The 19837-nt window shown below is 43.5% G+C and overlaps 1 protein-coding gene across 24 annotated transcripts in view; it reads right to left on the reverse strand.

The window, feature by feature from the left end:
- Nucleotides 1-19837, reverse strand: part of EPHA5 (EPH receptor A5) — a 196842-nt gene that overhangs the window by 36008 nt on the left and 140997 nt on the right. For 13 of the 24 annotated variants that reach the window (XM_074589292.1, XM_074589290.1, XM_074589287.1 and 10 more), the window contains 3 exons: nt 16468-16592; nt 13522-13681; nt 9356-9461 (listed from right to left, as the gene is read on the reverse strand). In XM_074589292.1, coding sequence (XP_074445393.1) covers nt 9356-9461; nt 13522-13681; nt 16468-16592 — 391 coding nt within the window. The remainder of the gene's footprint in view (nt 1-9355; nt 9462-13521; nt 13682-16467; nt 16593-19837) is intronic. The other 11 variants (XM_074589293.1, XM_074589291.1, XM_074589288.1 and 8 more) reach the window with 1 other exon arrangement.

Consider the following 19837-nt stretch of genomic DNA (forward strand, 5'->3'; position numbering starts at 1 on the left):
TGTTACCAAATCTATTAAGGTAATTCATCCTGAAAAAGAACACAGTGCAGAAGAAACAACAGGAAGAACTTCAGTGTGATATACAAGCAGGAGCCCAGTGGTGCAGACATACTCCGGTTAAAGTCAGCTGAAGATCTCACTCATCATTTCTGCTCAAATCATCATAACATGTCATTCTTGGAAAAAAAAATTGTGCCCATCAGACTTTTATAAAGTATAACTTACAATGCCTGAACACATTAAAGTAGCCTATTTAGACAAAATTAACATTCTGCAACTGCACCGCCTTAAATTATGATGCAAAATAACTTCAGGCATGCAATGATTTACAGAATTATATACTGGATTATGTGCTTACTTAAATTAGAACTGGTGAAGAATGGCTCTCTAAGCTCCCTTTGCATCAGCAAAACAACTTGCTAACATTTTCTAAACAGTGATGCCAGTATTTTTTTACTATAATTGACAATATTTTGTATTTTCATAATGCCCCAGCTTGTGCAGTCATAGTAATATGGGAGCAGCTTAGCCTTCACTAAACCTCTCCGTTGATCCAAGTTAACACCAGAGGTCCAAAATCAAACAAAGGGAACCCAAGCATTATATTTTTTGAGTCAAATTTGCCATTTTCTGGGTTTAACCTCGGAGGATTTAAGCACAGGGAATTGGTTCGTCTCCGGAAGATCACTGTGGCTGTGGTGACTTAGCTTACATTTTAGCTTGGAGGCCCTCTCCCCTCAGGAATTTTCTAAAAATTGTTGCCACCAGACCTTCCCACGCCGATCAGCATGCAAAGTCACGGTTTTTGAAACAATCTGAAAAGCAACCACTTCCCTAAAATGAAAAGAGTTTGCTGTTTGCCTAAACAAAGACAACTCTTTGGGCATCTCATCAGCCACTGGTCTGCTCCAAGACAAAATCAGTTCCCTGCACTGAATGCAGAGTGCTTCAGAACTCACTTGTTCCCTCTATGGGGAGGAAAAAAATGCTCAAATGCAAGGGAAATATGCCTCAATGCAGCCTCCTGCACACCCGTCACATCACTCTGTGCGCTTAGGGTCAACATTCTCTGAGGTATAACATCAGGGGAAGTCTAAAGCTCTTGGAAACAAACCGAACTGGATCAGCAGACAACAAAGTTCACTTTCTAGTTCCAGGAGCACTTGGATAGGTAAGTCAATGGACTACCTGGCTTGAAGAGTTAGGATAAAGGAAAATTTATTACTGCTTATGTTAAAAGGATGTCTGGATGGCTTGATTTGGCAGATAAACTTCAGAATATAAAAATACCAAGGCAAATAAAGCTGGATGTTAAGCTCCAGCAAACCTGCTGTGCCCTCATGGCCACAGTGTTTGGGTGCCGATGGCTTCTAGGAGGGGCAGTTTCCCTGTCTCCTTGCTCCATGCAAGGCTTTCTCGGTCTAGAAACTGAGGAGCTGAAATGAAATGCTTTCCAGACAAGATCAAATGCTGTGGCAGGATAAGAGATTGCCACGCAATGAAATACGCCCAGGCCTCTCTGGGGTTTTAAGATCTTCAGCCAGCAAGCTGACCTGTGTCAGGGAGCAGTCAGAGTTGAACTGAGCACCGTATACATCAAAATTATCTGCACAGTCTCCTCCGGCCTCACTGAATCAACCAGCAGACTATGAGGAGTGCTTGTGGGGGCTGCCCCTAACTCCAGCGGGCAGTCAGGAGCCCCTCCAATCTGCTGCAGGTTAACTGATGACACGTCAACAGAACGGTGAAGGTTATTGAGAGAACACCTGCAGTGTTAAATCTCCTTCGCTGGGAAAGAATGAGGCGCTGAGGGGGCTGCGTCTCCAAAAGCCAAGCTGGCTTGAAACAAGGTGTGACTTCTGCTTTGAGCCCTGGCTTCAAGGAAAGGGCTGCAGATGGGCAGAGACAACGCAGAGGAGCCTGGAGCTGCAGTGGCACCTCCTGGACCTCCGTGGCCTACTGGCACCGCCCTGCTTCTTGGCTAGACCAACTCTACCGCTTTCGGTAGGCACACAAAGCTGACGCTCCTCCAGTTCTGGCAAAGGTGACCCCTGCAATGCCTGTGTGGTTTGCAAACTCAACTGTCCAGAGAGCTAACTTTAATAAACCTGTGCTAGGAGGACTTATCAACACCCTTGGCATCATTTCAAACCCTGGGCTACATGCTTTGTTAATGAAATGTATATATATGATGGGCCCCAACAACTGTGCCTGCAATCAATGTAATTAATTTACCACAAGTCTGCAGATGACCCAGAGAGCATTCAGAATTAAACTACATTTCTAGTGGCTAGATAGATCTCAGAGAGGCTCTGCCGTATATAGCTGCGGCTTTTGAGAGTTATAAGTTGAAGTCTTGGAGTCATGATAAATGAAAGCCTCGTTTGTTGCTTTTAATAAGCTGCTCTAATGGGATGTTCTTCAGAGGCTTGCAATTAGACACTGAAATACTTGAGTGTGCCTGGGAAGATTTTTCTAATCCTTCATGCAGCCTTGAGCGATGGCAATGATTGCTTCCTGCATCTCCAGGTCAGAAGGCTAGCACTACACCTCGCACCTCGTGAGTCAGTGTGCTTGCTTCAAACATCAGAGGAGCAGCACTACAGCACTGTAAGCTATATTCCTACTTTGCCCAGAACTATACGAATGTTTAAGGAGTCACCTCCTCTAACTGCTGAGCTATACCTAGTTCACATGTTAAAGCACATCTCTGCACTGTTTGAGAATAACTGGGAATGCAGAAACGCAAGGAGATGACATCTAATTGACATTTACTGCATCAAATTCTGGAGCCCCTACTACAAGAGGGATATGGATGTGCTGGAACGTGTCCAGAGAAGGGCCACAAGGATGATCAGAGGGTTGGAGCACCTCTCCTATGAAGACAGACTGAGAGAGTTGGGGTTGTTCAGTCTGGAGAAAAGAAGGCTCTGAGGAGACCTTATAGTGGCCTACCAGCATCTTAAGGGGGCCTACAAGAAAGCTGGGGAGGGACTTTTTAGGATGTCGGGTAATGGTAGGACTAGAGGGAATGGATAAAAACTAGAGATGGGTCGATTCAGATTGGACGTTGAGAAGAAGTTCTTCACCATGAGGGTGGTGAGACACTGGAACAGGTTGCCCAGAGAGGTGGTGGAAGCCCCATCCCTGGAAGTGTTCAAGGCCAGGTTGGATGGGGCTCTGAGCAACCTGATCTAGTGGGAGGTGCCCTTGCCCATGGCAGGGGGGTTGGAACGAGATGATCTTTAAGGTCCCTTCTAACCCTAACAATTCTATGATTCTATGATCTATTCAATCACTATGGAAAAGGAGAGCAATACTTCCAGGGAAAGGAACTGCACTTGGAAAGACCTCTGTCTAAGCCGTAAGAAAGCACTGGTAACCTTTTTTCTAGGTAAGAGGCCACGTGCCGCAACATGGCATGCCCCCAGGAGAGGTCATGCTTCCTATTTCTAGCATCCAAAGATGAAACATCCACATATTCAGAAGTGCAGAGGGACGGCAGTCTGGTTTTCTTCATCCTCTACTCACTCCACAGACAAGAGAAGACACTGTAAAACCTCACCTGAAAACACCATGCATGCATGGGCTTTCCTCATTGCTCAGCAGGAGCCTAGAGCTGCTACCACTGAAGGCAAGCTCCATTTTCAGCTTGAAGGGCAGCCCAGTTCCCTTTTTGAAGTGGAAACAGGACTTGCACAATGCTATCAAATGCATCATCTGAACAAAGGCGAGGAGCTTTCATCACTGACTGCTTCACTGCCCCACATTTCCCCTGCTCAAATAAAGCTTACACCAGCCTCTTATCTGTTCATGATGGTCCTCCTGCCCTGTTCCCTTGGCTGCTGCCAGAATAACTCAGAAACGATGCTCTTAAGGGCAATGCCTCATGGGCTTGGAGCTTAATTACGGATTTGGTCAACTCTCACCTCCTGTCTGGGCCAAAGTCATCTGAAGACAGATTAGCTTAGGTCCCTAAACCCTCCTTGAAACTGCAGCAGCTCAGAGTGCCTTGCAAAGCCCGGTGTGTTTGCACAGAAGGACTAAGCCAAAAAGTGTTTAGAATAAAAAAGAAAAAAGGTGTCAGAGCAGCCAAACTTGCCACACTGATCTAGGCAGGCTGCTACAGATAGGGACTACATGCAGCAGGTTTCCACACCGGCCCTGGGAAGACATCACGCTGTGCAGAAGGGTGCACTGGAGCACTTTTTTTTTTTCAGAGAGATCCTGTATACCAATACAGCTAACGGTCCTCTCTGGGAAAACATACTGCCAAAGAGGAAAGAGGCTGTTAACATGACGGAAGTAGTAAAAACCTTGACCTGAACAGAACTGGGACCAGACCCTGCCTGCTCTTGGTGGATGGGAATTTTGACTTGGCAGAGCAATAACTTCTCCAACAAAATCCTTCCTCTTGTCAGGTGAATTGCAGGGAATATTTGGCAGTAGGCAGCATCATGAAGTGGCTATAAATCATGACAGACAACGTCCTGTAGGAAGAAGGAAAAGCAGACAAGAATGTAGAGATAAAAATCCTTTAAAAAGTCACAACTAACAAAAATTGTGACTCATGCTGGAAAAATTTTCTCTATGAAAAACGTTATCTACAAACTGTCTCCCGTTTCCTACGGACATATCAAAAAAGCAAACTATTTTAAGCCCTGACACATCTTGGAAAATAGGATGGGGGGGTGGGTGTGTGGAAAAATTCATCCATTTTGACCTTCCCCATCATGGAAGGTTGCAAACATGGCTCAGGACCTAGGATATACACCATAATCCCTTCACCCTCTCTACTCCCTGAAAGTCACTTTTTAACAAGATGCACATATTTGTGTCCAGAAAGTAGCCCTCTGCCACCGCAGGGGCTGATATTTAAAAGTCTAAATCAGCTAAGGTCAAGGATGGATACTCTGGTGCAGAAGCCTCTAATTGCCAATACCCAGGTGGCAAGATTTGTCTTTGCTTTGTCTTTCGAAGGCTAGTTCCTTGCCAGAAAGAGACTTTCTATATATGCATGACACAGGGCGAGGGGCAGGTTTTTTGTTGCTTCCAATATATTTTTTCATAAGTTCTATAAAAAGCTCCCTCTGGTTTTTGGAAGATCACTTGAAATGGAAAGGTCATCCATAATGGGTAGACAGCTATAAATGCAGATGCACAGTACACTTCTTAGTTATTTTGAGCAGCTTTTGCGAACATGCATGGTATTGACCTAATAGCATCCCCATTTTACCCTGTGAAAGCCCATGCCTTTGCTTAGTGCTACAAAGCTCAAATGCCTCAGGGACCGGAGGGACCAGCAGTCTCTTAACATTCAACCTAAGACCCCATCAGTATTGCAAACAGGGCTTGGTTTGAAGGACAAAAGAGGGGGGACTGCTCTGGAGCACTGGGTCTCCTTCCCAGGCTGATGCAAACCTGGCTTCCTACCTTGGTTTGTAGGAAGAAAGGGCTGACACCACAAAAATGACTGCAGCACCTTATTGCTCCTTGCAAAACGGAGCACAAAGATCTTTGTGACTGGCATTGTCCAACACAGACTGTAAAATAAAAGTCTGTAATGATTTTAGCTTAATATATATGCTTCAATCAGGAACAACGATGCCAAGCAGCATCTAATTCAAGTATTCCTAGGAAAGCAAAATTTATAGCCTTGCTCTATCTGTAAAATGCATTGCGCTTTCAAGAAGAACACATAATCCTAACAAAACAAAGATAATAACAACTCCGTGTTCTTTAATTCAATGCTTGTAGCTGGTTTAATAATAGATTTTCAATCCACTTCTCTTTTTTTGCTGAGACAACTACAGTCTGATTTAGTGAATCTCTTTGATTTGTAATCCTGATCGTTATATTATTAATACGTCCTTGATTCAAAGAGCAGGATAACTTAAAAAAGTGATCAGCTATTTTGCTTGGCATTTATGACCTTGGTCAGAGGACACATTATTTACAGGAAGAGTTTTCTGGAGCATCTGCAAGTAAATCAGCTCTGAAATGCAGCTTAATTGTTCAGGGCAAAGCGCATTTAGTTTCAAATTCCCAGGAACCTGCAGCTTCAGACACAAAGCGCGTTTCCACAGATGGACGCTGGCATGTGGAAATGCCACCGTGACTATCGTTCAGCTGACCTTTGGTTTAGGGCCAGCTGCCAACGGAAAATGCCAAGCTGTTACTTACATTCGTTCAAAAGAAGAGAGAAAACTGCAGAGATACTTGAAAGCAAAAAAAGAAAAAGGGGAAGAGGTGTGGAAACGTCTGCCTCCGGGGACCTAGCAGAAAATAAAAAGACTGCAGAGCCCAGCAAACTCCTGAGTCCTACACCTGGGAAACTACTTTCCGAGCTGCCGAGAGCAGGAGGACATCCCCTTCCCACTGCAGGACTTCTCCCAAGCCCCTGCTCGCTTCAGCCTGGCACTTGGGAGGATAGGCGCAAAGAGACACCATTAAGCATCCTAGGGAGGAATACCCTAATTCTGAGGTGCCCAGGAACTCCCAGGGAGCCTGCGAGCACCACAGAGCCAGTAATGAGGAGCCTGTTTGCAGGAGCTGGCCAGGCTACGTCCTCAGTGCTGCACAGCAAGAGGGCCTTTCTCCTTTGCTTTGCTGCTGGGAAGTACCTGCTCTCCTACATTAGCAGAAAAGAATGAGTCTGGGCTTTGCACAGCTTGCTTGGCGTGGAAAGCAGTGGTGACTGCAGCTGGAGCAACTCCTGGAGTTCAAAATGTCTGTTTTTCTAAAAGCAAGTACAGGAAAGAATCAGGAAAGGAAATTTAACTCCCTGAAACCAGGCACTGGAACAACAGAACCACTCCAAAGACAGAGGAAAGCGTCTTCCAGAAACAGGTTAACAGCTTCAGAAAGGGATTATCCCATGACTTGGAACACATTTATCGTCCCTGCAGTGCCACAGCAGGAGAGTCACTCCATGAATTGTCTCAAAATGATATCCAAGGCAAAGCAGCGTAAGTGACATCTTTCAGTGGCATCTCTGCTTCTTCCAAACAGGAGCAATTTTTCTGTTTTGCTTTGTTTAATTTCAAATTTACTGTCAGCTTTCTGGGAATCTGGGGTTTATTTTTCTGTTCTCGCAAGTCACTCAATGCACTAGATGGGCTTTAATATTCACAGGAACTCAAAGCAGCCAAGACGCTTTCTGGTTTTGAAGCCAATTCTCTAATGAAGGACCCAACTTTGGCGCTGGAAGCTTATCCATTGCCTCCGGCTGAGGGACTGGGTTCCTCCCAGTTTAGGGGAAGGGTTGAAAAGATAAAAAAGGACTAAGAGCTCAGCTCCCTGTGCCTGCCCCTTCCCATACGTCCAGTGTGGCACCATGGAGGTGCTCCCAGGAACTTGGAACTGACCTGGGGTCTACGGACAGCGGTGTAAGTACAAGGCAGAAGGACTAAGGCAGCAGCAGAGGTGGCAATAAAACTCTAGCCAAAGGAGATGGGGGCTTTTATAAACATGACAAGAAATAAAGAGCCACATCCCGGAAAGCCCAACAGAGCAAAGGACAGAAAGACATAACTAACAAGAACTGCTGACAAATGGCTCGGGCTTTGCAACTGCTTGCTCAGAACAGAGACGGTAGCAGCAAAAAGGAGACCTGCAAGGGCATCTCCGCCCCAAAGGGGTCCCAGGCACTTGCCAGTGACTCTGGGAAGAGCAGAAGCTGCTGGCTGTCACACGGCTGTGATTCCGCACAGCCACATAGGGATATACAACCCTCCACCTGTGATTCATCCCCCCAGACTCCTCCTTGCAGAGGTGCCAGGCTACATCCGTAGCTTCCCTGTGGCCATGTGTTCATCTGCCTATGTGCATTGACAGAAGCACGCATCCAGGCTGGGGGAGGCCAAGGTCCATATCCCCCTGCTCTGTTCAAGGAGGGATTTCACTCAAAACCTCCAGCCTTTAAGGAGAGACTTGAACTCCTGCCTACAGTGTTCAGAGCCAAGTCTTTTTGGCTACAGCTTTCCTGTAGCCCCTGGTGTGAATGGCCTGTAGCCATTCACCCCCTCCACATCACTGCATGTTTCTCATGCAGACAGGAGCATTTACTTTCCCATTTTGAAGCCCAACAAGTCACTCAAAGCAGATGACAGGAGCTCGAATGGCTGAGCTGGAAGAGACTGTCAGTCTCTGACCTTGAGTGGAGATGAGTCTGGCAGCACACTTACCTTTTGAGACAGGAAAGAGCTGTGTCCTTCCATGGATGCCTTATGCCTGGGGACAGAGCTGCTCAGCCTGGCTCGATTTCACCATGCTGCGTTCGCAGACTGATATCCTACCTCCTCTGGGAAATAAGACCCTCAGCCAATATGTTCAGTATCAGTGCAGTTCCTCTGTGAGCATCTTGTAACTACTCTTAACACTTAACAATATCCTGTAATTTACAGACACCTTGCTAGACCCGAGCTTAAGACAGACCTGTGCCACAAAAACAACAGCGAGCTGATGGGTACCTCAAAAACATAAATGTTTACTTTGCACTGAAAACAAATTCAGCGTTATCAATGGATGTACCTCACACTGCTTTTGATGAAGGATGTTGCATCGTTTGACTACGGCCATTACAAAAATGCACATGTACTGTATGAAGAAAAATGCCTTGCGTGGTACACAAATTTAGTGCCCCAGTACAAACTGGTTCTGATACAAGCCAGATTTCCCCCCAATACCACAATCCCCTGTTCCCCAAGAAGTTACATCAACTTCCATTAGAGTTGTCAAAGATGGTATAGCCCAGGCTTTCATCACTTGCCTATGTTTAAGCACATGAGAAGTCAATGGGATCGCTTGACAGTTTGAAGCGGAATATCTGCCTCCGTGGGGGAGACTCCGTCTCTGTATAATTTACCAGCACGTGGGGAACATATTAGTGTCCTACATATGAAAAATGAAATTCAGACCTGACCAAAACTTGGGGCGTTTGGCCGTTCAGCTGGGTTTCTTCTCTTTTTCCTGAAAGCAAGTTTTCTCTGTGAGCAAAGCCCATTGTGAGCTCTGAGTGCAAACATATGGGCTTCAGGATATTTTACCTGTAATAACATGTTCTGCTTATTTTTAAAGGAATGTGAAAACACTCCTGTGAGAATCAAGTCGAATAATCAGGGCCAGGCTATACAGAGATGAAAATCATTGGGAAGTGAACTACATCTGTGAGCGTGCCTTTGCCATTCCTGCCTGTCCAAACAGATCAATCAGCCCACCCTCGTGCTGTTTTCCAGTGTTACCGCTCCACAGCTTCGTTCGCATGCTGCTTTCACCTAAATCGCGCTAATCAGCTGGTCAGATAAAAGTTATTACGAAAGTTGGAGAAGTATAAATACACAGCTTCTTCTCTTACCTTCCACTGAGAAGGAAACCGATAACAACAGCCAGCAGAATGACTCCCACTGTTACAGAGACAACAATTATAGGAATCTGGCTCTGGTCGCTGGATGCAGCTACTGCTGAGATGAGAAACAGAAAATGGAGATTAAGGTTAAAATGAGAGTCACCACTCACACGAGTCTTTCTAGTGAGGCTGCCAGCAAGGTTTCAAGTCTTACCAGTTCGTTTCTTCTTTTACGGTTTGTTTTTTCCCCCTTTGTTGCCTGTTTCTAGTTTGGAAAGGAAATAGGTAGAAAGAAACCAAAACCACGTGCAGAACTAAGCCAAAAACCCAACAAAATCTCATATCATCAGTGAATTCAGAAACCAAAGTGTTGTAGAACTCAGCCTTTGAGTTTGCAAACTCATGTTTGTATTCCTGGGTTAGCTGCAGTAGAACTCACAGAGAAAAAAAGATGAAAACCCAACAGGTTCCCATTTGCAGAGAGAACATTTATGGAATGTTATTGTTAAGAGACATAAGCAAGATCTCCGACATGAACAGCATTACCTGCACTTCAAGAAGCTATAAACAATTAAAAACTAACTCCTTGTGGCACCTATATCCCGTGGCCTGAAGGTGCCCTCTGTAAAACGGCAATTTGCTAAGACACATAAACTGGTTGGTCTTTTTATCAGCCAAGAAGCAGAACTCTCAGAGCCCATGCCTTGTAAAAAGCCCTCCTGCCAAAAGGCAGGAGACGAGTCCTGTGATAAAGGTGCCAGCAAAAAGGTCAGGAAAGCTGTTCAGGAACTGGGTTTTGCCACAGGTTAAGTAAGAGCAGGTAAGCAAACTCCTGCAGCCTGTAAAATGGAAATGCTAACACCGTTTTTTATCTTGTTTATCTGCTTTGCACTGCAGGGGAAGGAACCCATGTCTCCCCAAGGGTTTGCATGTGGGGTTCCCCAGGCAGAAACCAAAGCCTCCTCACCCTGCCCTCTCTGCTGGCAGCTTATTTAGCTGCATATATCTACCCACCCTGGGGTACAAATCTGGCTTCCTTACCCCAAAACCAGCTCCCCAGTGCAGACACTGGTGATGTGCAGGGAAAAACCTCAATATATCTTACCCTCATGTCAGCCCTGGATGAAGCTTCATCCACCCCAGGGAGCAGCAGGAATCGATTGCACACTGAAGAAACCCTTAACTAAATGACTGAAGTTAAAAAAGGGTCCTCAGCACAGGATTAACTTTATGGAGGCTATAAAGTAACTGAATATAGTCCCATATTAATTGTTAAGAGAAAACAAAGACGAAAAGGTATGGCATTAAACATTGATCTGCAATGGGTTTCAAGTAGCTCTTTGTACGGGAGCTCTCTGGCACTCAATGGCGAGCGGCACGGACATGCTACAGCAACGTAAATGATTTCAGAAGGATTGGCTGCGATACATTAAATATTTAATGTTAACTGCTCCAAACCCATGCCATCATCCAGAGATTTTATTAGCCTCACGAATTTATGGAGGCTCCTTAAGATGATGTTTTATTGCTTTCTTGACAAAATAATTAAAAAGAAAAACATTTAAAGGAGAACATTAAGCCGTGACTGGTGGTTTTTTGCACAGCTCAAGGGATAGGGAAATGAGATAAATCCTGCTGTGATCTATGGCAGCTAAAAAGCCTGAATTCATAAGCCAAGCTGGGACCTTGCTGCCATTTAAAGCCAGCAGGGGACCGGCATTTCCCCTCCTTGACTTGGTGACATGTTCCCACTCCTCCCTGGCTGGCTGCCTGGATTAGCTCACCCATCCAGCCAAAAACCAGCTTTTGGCAAGGTTCGATTTATCAGGGCTAGACAAGCTCGGTGGCATTTGGAGAGGACAGCAGCAAGTGGATACACCCAGCAACAGCTTCCACCCAAATGAAAAACTTCTGCTGAAAAACGCAGCCCTGGCTGCGTCGCGGCGATTTGCAGAATTGCACATGCAGGCAGCAGTACGGAAAAAAACCCCAAACAAACAAATTTGCAACCAGAGAAAAGTCAAAAACAAGTTACGGCTTTCCCCCTATTACATTTCTCAGGCTGCTGTTTCGTATTTCCTCCAAGTGTATTAAAATTAACTTTACAGAAACCTTGCAAACTGGACACAAAACCTGTTTTTCGGTCCAAATGATTTTGGAGGCTGTTTTTAATTCTCACAATAGTCACTGAAAGATTTTAATTTGTGCTTGAATCAAAATAATTTGCTTTGGCTCTAGCAAGTGGTTCAGACCTGAACTCCAATGTAGCAGTGAGATTTTGATTTGCGCTTGCTTTCAGATCCTCTGGGACATGCAGAAAAGCAGTGGGAGTCTGGTAACACTCCCAGCACTAACATTGACTTTATATAGAACCTCGGAAAAAAAATAATCACTTTTTAAAGGGTTTTAAATGTCAGAGATCCATTTTGCAAGATACGGAGGCTTACATTGCATTTCAATTCTACCAAGCATTTAAACATCTGGTTAAGTCCTGCTTCAGCCAGAGCTCAAGTCCAACAGAGAAACAGTTCCCAGCTCCCAAACTGGGGACCATGCAGTAGGTATTCCTCCAACTATGCCAGCAGCTCCTTAGTATCAGAGAAGTACCTGCTCCTCTGCCTTTAAAATGCCAAAAAGACTGGGGTGCGGGTGTGACAAAATGACTCCAAGGGTTTAAAGTGTTTAAAGATAGTATCACGTGATGTCCTCAAAAAATCCTGATTAACACAGACACTGGCACGATGGACTTTATGGAAGAGCTATTATTTTTGGACCAGGGTTGTAGGTACTGATGGCACTGGATCAAATGTGCATATATTTCATGTATTATTTATTAATAGTCTAGAAAACTATTACTCAAATGACTCTAAACTAGAAACTTTCCAACTGCAAGCAAAATTTCCTTAGTATAATATAGAATTATTTTCAGGGTAACATGATTTTGTTGCTACTTATAAGGCACGATTAATGGTTAATATAATAAGAAATACATTAAATAGACCATTCCTATTGCATTAATGTTTGCATCGTGATGCAATTTGCACTGTATTAGTTCAATCACTGGCTCCACAGCTACATCTGCACATGTATGATTCCTTTAAAATCTATTACAGCTTCAAAGGTAGCGTGCGTTGAAAAGACAACTTGGCATCTTTTTCTCAAAGATGATGAATTTTAAATGAACTGGAGTAACAGTAATCAAAGTATTGACGAATTTAAATTTCCAAGGAAAACATACAGAAAATAGGCCCTTTCCCACAGGAATGAACAGAGTATTTCCACCACAAAATTTCTCTTCCATGCAAACGGTATAAAAAATTAATAAGTGACCGCTGTACAAACTGAAATAGATAGGACATATTTTCTGAGGGAGAAAATTATTTTTGACACCTCTGCAAAAATTTGGTAATTGGGACAAAACCAACTTCCCTGCAGTTGTGCCTGAACATGGGGGAAAGAGTAGCTGAGCCTCTGTGTGCCTCGAGAGTTCACTCTGACACAGAATCTGTCCAGAATCCAGACCTGAATGATCAGATTAATTAAAAAAAATGAAGTAAAAGTCAAACCTCACAAATTTGTAACAAGCCAAGAAAAAGTCCTGCGCCTGCAGTGCACATTTTCCCCGATTCTGATCACAAGTCAAATTCCTTTCCTCAAGGCTGTGGCATTGGCAGCCAGCAAAAACCATCTTTCAACTTGACAGGAACTTACACCAAAAGACGCTAACGCTGGTTCAATTCTTCCCCTTGCAGAGAGGCATCATTTCAGGTTTTTTTCCCCAGATGCAGATATTAAAAAAAGCTCATCATCCTCTGCAGACAGACATTAAGAGGTGCGGAGGAGCAGGTCTCATCCTCTCCGTCCTTCCTGAAGGGAGACCCCTTGTCCTCTCTTGTATTAGCTCTCATAAATACATGATTTTTCTAAGCATGGACACTATGCCTTTCTGAAGCCTGAAGACCTCCTAACTTCACCTCCCACCCCATCATATGAGTCAAGGAACCAAGGACAGATGTGTTAGCCTGGGTAGGGCAACGTGATGATGTGCCTGATATTCCCAAAGTCAAGGGATGAGGCAAGAACAAGGAAGAGCTCTCTGTAAAGGTATTGATCCCCTGACTCATTGCTGGTAACCGTTCCAGAGACAAGGGCTGACAGTAATTAAAAGGACTTACACACTGGGCTGGTTTCAAACTCAAATCTTCGGCTGAAGCCACCATAGCCGGCAGCTGTCCGGGCTCGGATCTGGAAGACGTACGCTGAGCCTGGTTTCAAGCCATCTGCCGTAATCATAGTTTCTTTGGATTTGATGATGGTGTAGCTTGTCTCCTGGTCCTTTTCCCACCACCCCCCCAAAAAACACACAGTTCAAACACACAAACAGTGGCTCTCAGAGAAGACAGACTCTTAACAATCCCCACAGCAATGTTACATAGGATGACTGGAATACATATTTTTAAGGATTTCTTCCTCACCCTCAACCCCTCTGAAAGCCCCTTCTGCAGTACAAAATGGGAGATCTGATTTTCTCTTTTATAATCAATGACTCTAGGAGGTATGAAACAGAGCGGAGGGACTTCCCACCCACAAATGACAATATAGGGACCAAGCTGTCATCTGCAGTAAGAGCAGCCTTCCATTGCTGGTGATGTGCACATCCTGGGGCAATGGAAAGGTTCATCCTACAACAATGAATCCCAAGGTGCGGGGCAGAGGAAGAAAGTCCCATCACCTTAGAAAGAGATTTTAATTTATACCAAAATGACTTCCCAGCTATGTAATTAGGCCAAAATGAGAATAATATATTATACATTGTACAACTTTATGCTAGCATTTCTAGAAACATGAATTAGACCTTGGGAAGGGAATAATAAACCAAAACTCCAGGAAAATACCTAATTTTGCATTGCTCTTCTGAAGCAATGAACTTGAAGAAAATTTGCTGAAATAAATCTTCATTTACATCAGTTTCTAATGTGAAAGAGTTTCAGTTCTTTGATTAAAATTTCACTCAAATGCTTGGTAATTACTCTTAGAATTATTTACTGTAACACATAATCTAGACAAGAGCTCATAAATTAAGGTCTACAAATTTGGAAACTGCTTTTTACTCACCATATCCTCTGAAATCCAAATTATTATGAGGTAAACAGGAATTTTTAGTAATTCCCTACCAAGATTTCTGCATAGCTCTTAGGATCTAAACTGATTTTTCTTTTTTCTTTTTAATTTAATTGGCAACTTTCCACAGACAGTTTTCTCCTTGAAGCCTGTAGCTACACAAGACTATACATATATATATATATATACACACACATACACATATGGCTTTTTTCTTGTTAAGGAGTGATTTCTCTTAAAAGAATGTGACCTGACAAAACTCAATTTTACAAAACATTTAATATAGATCATTCTCATCCCTTGGAAATGAACACTGTGAATTTACCCTTATAAAGGGCTGAAAACCAAGAAAATATAAATGACAGTGGCAACAAACAAGAAGGATTAAGGATGACGTCCCAAATTTAACTCAATGACTGGTTAAAAAGCAATAAGTGAATATTAGGTCACGTCTTTGCTTGTATGTCAGGCCAATCAGGTTTTCAATACACTGTTGGCCTCTGCAAACTATTTAACACTTACGGAAAACACTAAGCTTCACTATCAGCCTAGAAGAAATAAATCAAGACAGCATAAACTCAGACTGGCCGTAGCTACCTCCCCGTGAAGGACTTGCACTTCAGGAACTATTTACTGAAGCTATTTGAGACTAGTTCTGGACTAGAAATACAATGTTTTAAGCTCCTCCTCCTCCTCCCAATTTGTTTGAAAACAAAATGAAATGAACAAATATATGTTTTTTTTTGCTTTACTGATTTGGTCATTATCAAGGTTTCTGGAAGCTAATCTTCCCAGGCCACTCCATGGTAAGGATTCAATGTGGCACAATGGTCGTTCAAACAAGTTAATAAAAGAATCAGTAATGGATTATTTCCAGCAATAGCATATCCTGATTCTTGCTTTGTGCTTTAATCTTTTTGAAAACCTCAGTGCTATTTAAGCCACTCACGCATCTTGTGCCCTTGCCCATGCTCCCTCATCTGCAAAAATAACGTTGATTTTATCCTGATGCAGAAGATTTCTGAAATTCTTTCCCCTGCTTGCATGGGCTGCTTGAGCAGGTCTCTCCCGTGGTCAGAGAAAGAAGAGAGGAGGAGTTAGGACCCAGATCTGGTCCATGTTGAGTGGTTTCGCCTGGCTTATAGACAGAACTAACGGAAGATCTTCCTTAAAATAGAAATTCAACCTGCCCCCCAAAAAAGTGAATTGTGACTCAATTTCACTATTTTCCTCTTGTTTTCATGTAGAAAGCCTGGCTGCCGCAGAAGAAAAAAGAACACCTTACAATCCCAGTTAAGTCAAGAAACTGCTATTCAGTCAGCTCTTGCAAACCTGATTTTTGGAAAATTAAGATTTCCAAAGATCTAAGGCTGCATTGCTCAAAAGATGCTCTTTACACAAAGTGTGTTTGTTACTATTTTCATTTAAACTGCATTAATTTTGCAGAAGAAAACAAGTCACCATTTGAAATGAAGACTAGGAGAGGCAAGTTTTGTAGGAAGAGAAAGTGTTTTCCATTAGACCGAGAGCAAGAGCTGGAAAACCCAGGCAAGCTTTTAAGCCAGGATGTTCTTGTTCACAACAGAGTAGATACCATCTCTCCACAAAACCTTTCTCCTCTCCTTACACTGTGGATGCAAAATCAAGTGAGAAACTGAAATACGAAAGGGAAGGGACAGTTTGATGTTTCTGGGAGGAGATACATGCTCAATCCCCAACTTCTCCTATTTTTAACAAATGAGCAGGCTCTACCTTAATGTGGTAAGGCCGGAGAGGAATCTCACATGCAGATTTAATATATTTGTTCAAGAGAAGTGGCACACTAATGGAAAACAACACCCTCATTTCGAGTCTTCCTAATCATTTACTGCAAAATCAATCTGACATTGATTTATGCATAAAATTGTTCCATTCCCTTCCATGACTCAAATAATTATAACTAAGAGAAGAGGACAGTAAAGAGAAGGTACTTGAGATGCTCAGCAATCAGTCCGTCACACCTTTTCAAAATATTTGATTTCGTATTCCAGGATGATGCCATTGGGTCGATCTGGCTCCTGCCAGGAAAGGGAGATGCTATTTTTAGTTATCTTTCCTCTTTTCACACTACTGACTGGAGAAGGTGCTGCAAGACAGGAGAAAAACAGAACAGACAAAAACTATGGTTAGTAAGATGGTCTGCACCTGGCGAAGTCAAACTTGTCAGTGCATCCCTGAATCAAGGCGACCCTTATCTCCTGCAAATCAGCGAGGCTGGTTTCACCTCGATGGCATTTACCCTTTTTTAACAACTGAACTCTCAGAGATTTTCTGCAGCTGAGGATCTGACCAGCATCGCCCACCTGACCAAAGTAACAACATGAACTACCATCAGCAGCTTACACATCAGCCTCAGCTTTTGAAGCACTTTTCAAACACATCAGCCCCACACCTTGCCTTTTCCAATGTATCAGGGTGCTACGTTATGAGACTTGCATATTGATTACATACTGCTTTCTTTCAGCTGCTTTGAAGGTATGTATTTTTCAGAGGGCCTTACATTACATTTATTTTTTGGCTTGTACAGTAGTTAAAGCATCATCTTTCGGCCCCCTCTTTCCAGAAGCAAGGAACAAGGTAGCAAGGCCATTACAACCTTTATAATTCAATTGCTCTCCATAAATACCGCTGGGGTGTTACAGCTCGCATAGTGATGCTAATTCCTTGCAAATGGCAACTGTAAAGATTTTAATGGCAATCACGGTTCGGAAGTTTGCGGTGTGCTTGGGGAAGCCACAGCATGAAAGCAGCTATATCAGCTCTGCTTACTATTTTAAGATGCAGCCCTGAAAGGTTATCTGCCCTTTGCAGCACACATGTGCATCAGAAACAGGCTTGATCCTTTGTTTTTAGTCTGGTATCTGCAGAGACTTTTCAAGTTGTGGTTGTCACCACCCCTGCCAGCTCCCTAGCAGAAGCTGCTATGGGCAATGCAACCCTAACACCCCAGGTATTTCATGCCAGAGATTAGGAAAGAACACTCAGTGAAAAGAAAAGAGGATAGGAGAAATTCACCGCATCTAATTTACAGGGCCAAGGGTAGCTTCTCCAGAGGAAAAAACAGCTCACACCTGACCATGGGCCTTCGACTCACCCAGTGGACAGGCCAGCTCTCGGCAAGGATTACAGGGGGGCTGGGGTGACCCATGTCAGAGACTTTTGTGCCACAAAGGAACATATGTGCCATATGGGGAACTGAATGCAAAGAGCAGTAGCAAATGACCACATTTTATCTCCCAAAATGTATTTGGAACTATTAAAAAAAAAACCAAACAACTTCTCCTATATGCAGGACTAGCTAATTATCATAATACTTAAAAAACCCAACACATTAAGTAAAATAAAGACAACAAACAAATTAATTTTGCCAAGTTTGATCTTCACCCAAAAAGACAAAGGGAAGAGCTCCAGACAATTATCCCTGGACTGAAGGCTAGCAGCGAGCCTTCTCTTTTAAAGCAAGCTCCCACATCTCAGTCTCTTTTCAGCCCCAGGTTTTCTCACTGCTGTTTACTAATCTCTCCCCCACTTGGCTCTTGGAGGATCCTGAAAGGTGTCGGCCATTTCCATATTGTTTTCTGCTGGAGAGCTGGCATCAAGCTGCACAGACAACGCCTGCTTTTTAGCTGTGCATCCACCACCGTGCTCACAACTGCTCCACTGAGCAAGTAAAAACCACCTTGATTTGAATGATGATCATGTTATTTATGTAGGCACCACACAGTGATCACCAACAATGTTTCATTTGCAAAAGTCACCTTAACTCTCGGCTGATGTCCTCCACAAATTTTTGGGCTGTGTGAAGGTGAATAACAACCTAGCCTCAAACTGCTAATCCGGTATAGGACTTTCCATTAATTAATCCAGCTGCCTAAATATGCGTTGTGCATGCATGTGCACAGCAAGTTGAGTTTGTGTATGTGACGTGTATGGTCCATGCACATGTGGCTGGTATATGTGTTAGACCAGAGAAGACATAGTGAGTAGTGAACTCCATTAAAATAGGATTAAATTCTTTCCCTTCTAATGCAAAGGGAGCTACATGGTTTTCAGAGGCATTGGAAAACAGGTCTCACTGTGGGGTGTTGGTGACAAATAAAAGGCGATTCTACAACCCTAGTTAAACAGACAATACTGATCACTTCTTATCACGAGCAACTCGGACGCTATATATAGGGGACGGGGACACCAAACTGCTCAGAAAAAGGGACACGGGCCCCTCTGAGACTGTTCTCCAATGTCCCCAAATCCCTGCAATGCCTATCCCGGGCTTGCAGAGCTGGCAGCAGAGGTCTGGCGTGTTGGAGCAAGTCAGAGCTGAGCATTAAACCTTTTTAAACTCCTATTAGTAAAAGCAAATTTGAGAAGTGCAGCAAGGGGAGACCTCAGCCCTCCCTGGTATCGAACACCTCTCAGGAAGTCAAAAACCATGCAATTCTCAGTGTCAAGATCGCCTGAACAAATAATGGACTTTTCATCCACTTTATTGAGGTTTCCCGAAGTGTTTATAGGACCAAGGCTCACAAGTACTTTAAAAACAAGAGGACAGTGCAAGCGCTCCTGAATTCTGCTGCAAAATCTTTCCCTGGTAGGTACAGGGGAGTTTAGTTCTCCTTCATGTGCATCAGCACAGTATAACACAAAATGCACCACCAGCCACCCAAAAGTGCCCGTCAAACTCCCTACTCCCCTAAAATAGAGCATCCTCTTCGAAAAGCAGCACGTAAAAAGCTTGGCTAGTTACAGCTTCATGGACTTCAGTGTCTCGCCCTGTAAGTCTCTAACACATTCAATCACGGATCTGCAGAATGCTCTACTCTACCGGGAAAAGGAGGGAAGATAAGAAAATGAGTAACCCAAGTCTCAAAGTAAATTAGAAAAGAAGTAACTGTATCCTTTTTGAATCTCTTTCAAAAGAAGCGTTAAAGTGTAACCATGAGATAAAGGCCAATTAAGTAAATTCAATAAATCCCAGCGGTGCTGAGACGATACGGCAACTGCTCTGCATCCTCAACGCACAGAGATTACAATGCTCTGAATTGAAGGAAGGAAGGTATAAGTATTTTAGAGTTTTCTTTGTCAAACAAAATGTAATCCAATCCAGGCAAGCGGACAAAGTCTGCAATCATTCCATCTTAAAAGCCTGCAACTGGATACTGTGCTATATGATCTCAGGAAAATAAAAGGATTACTTGAGACTTGCTTTTCAAAGGTCACTGCTTCTGCAAGGGCAGCATCCTCTTAATAGAAAGAAGTCAAGCCACAGAGCACTTCCATTTGGAGTACAACATGTAAAAAAATAAATTCACGTAAGAGTCAAGATACATAAAG

This window comes from Larus michahellis, chromosome 5 (assembly GCF_964199755.1).
Source record: "Larus michahellis chromosome 5, bLarMic1.1, whole genome shotgun sequence".
NCBI lineage: Eukaryota > Metazoa > Chordata > Aves > Charadriiformes > Laridae > Larus > Larus michahellis.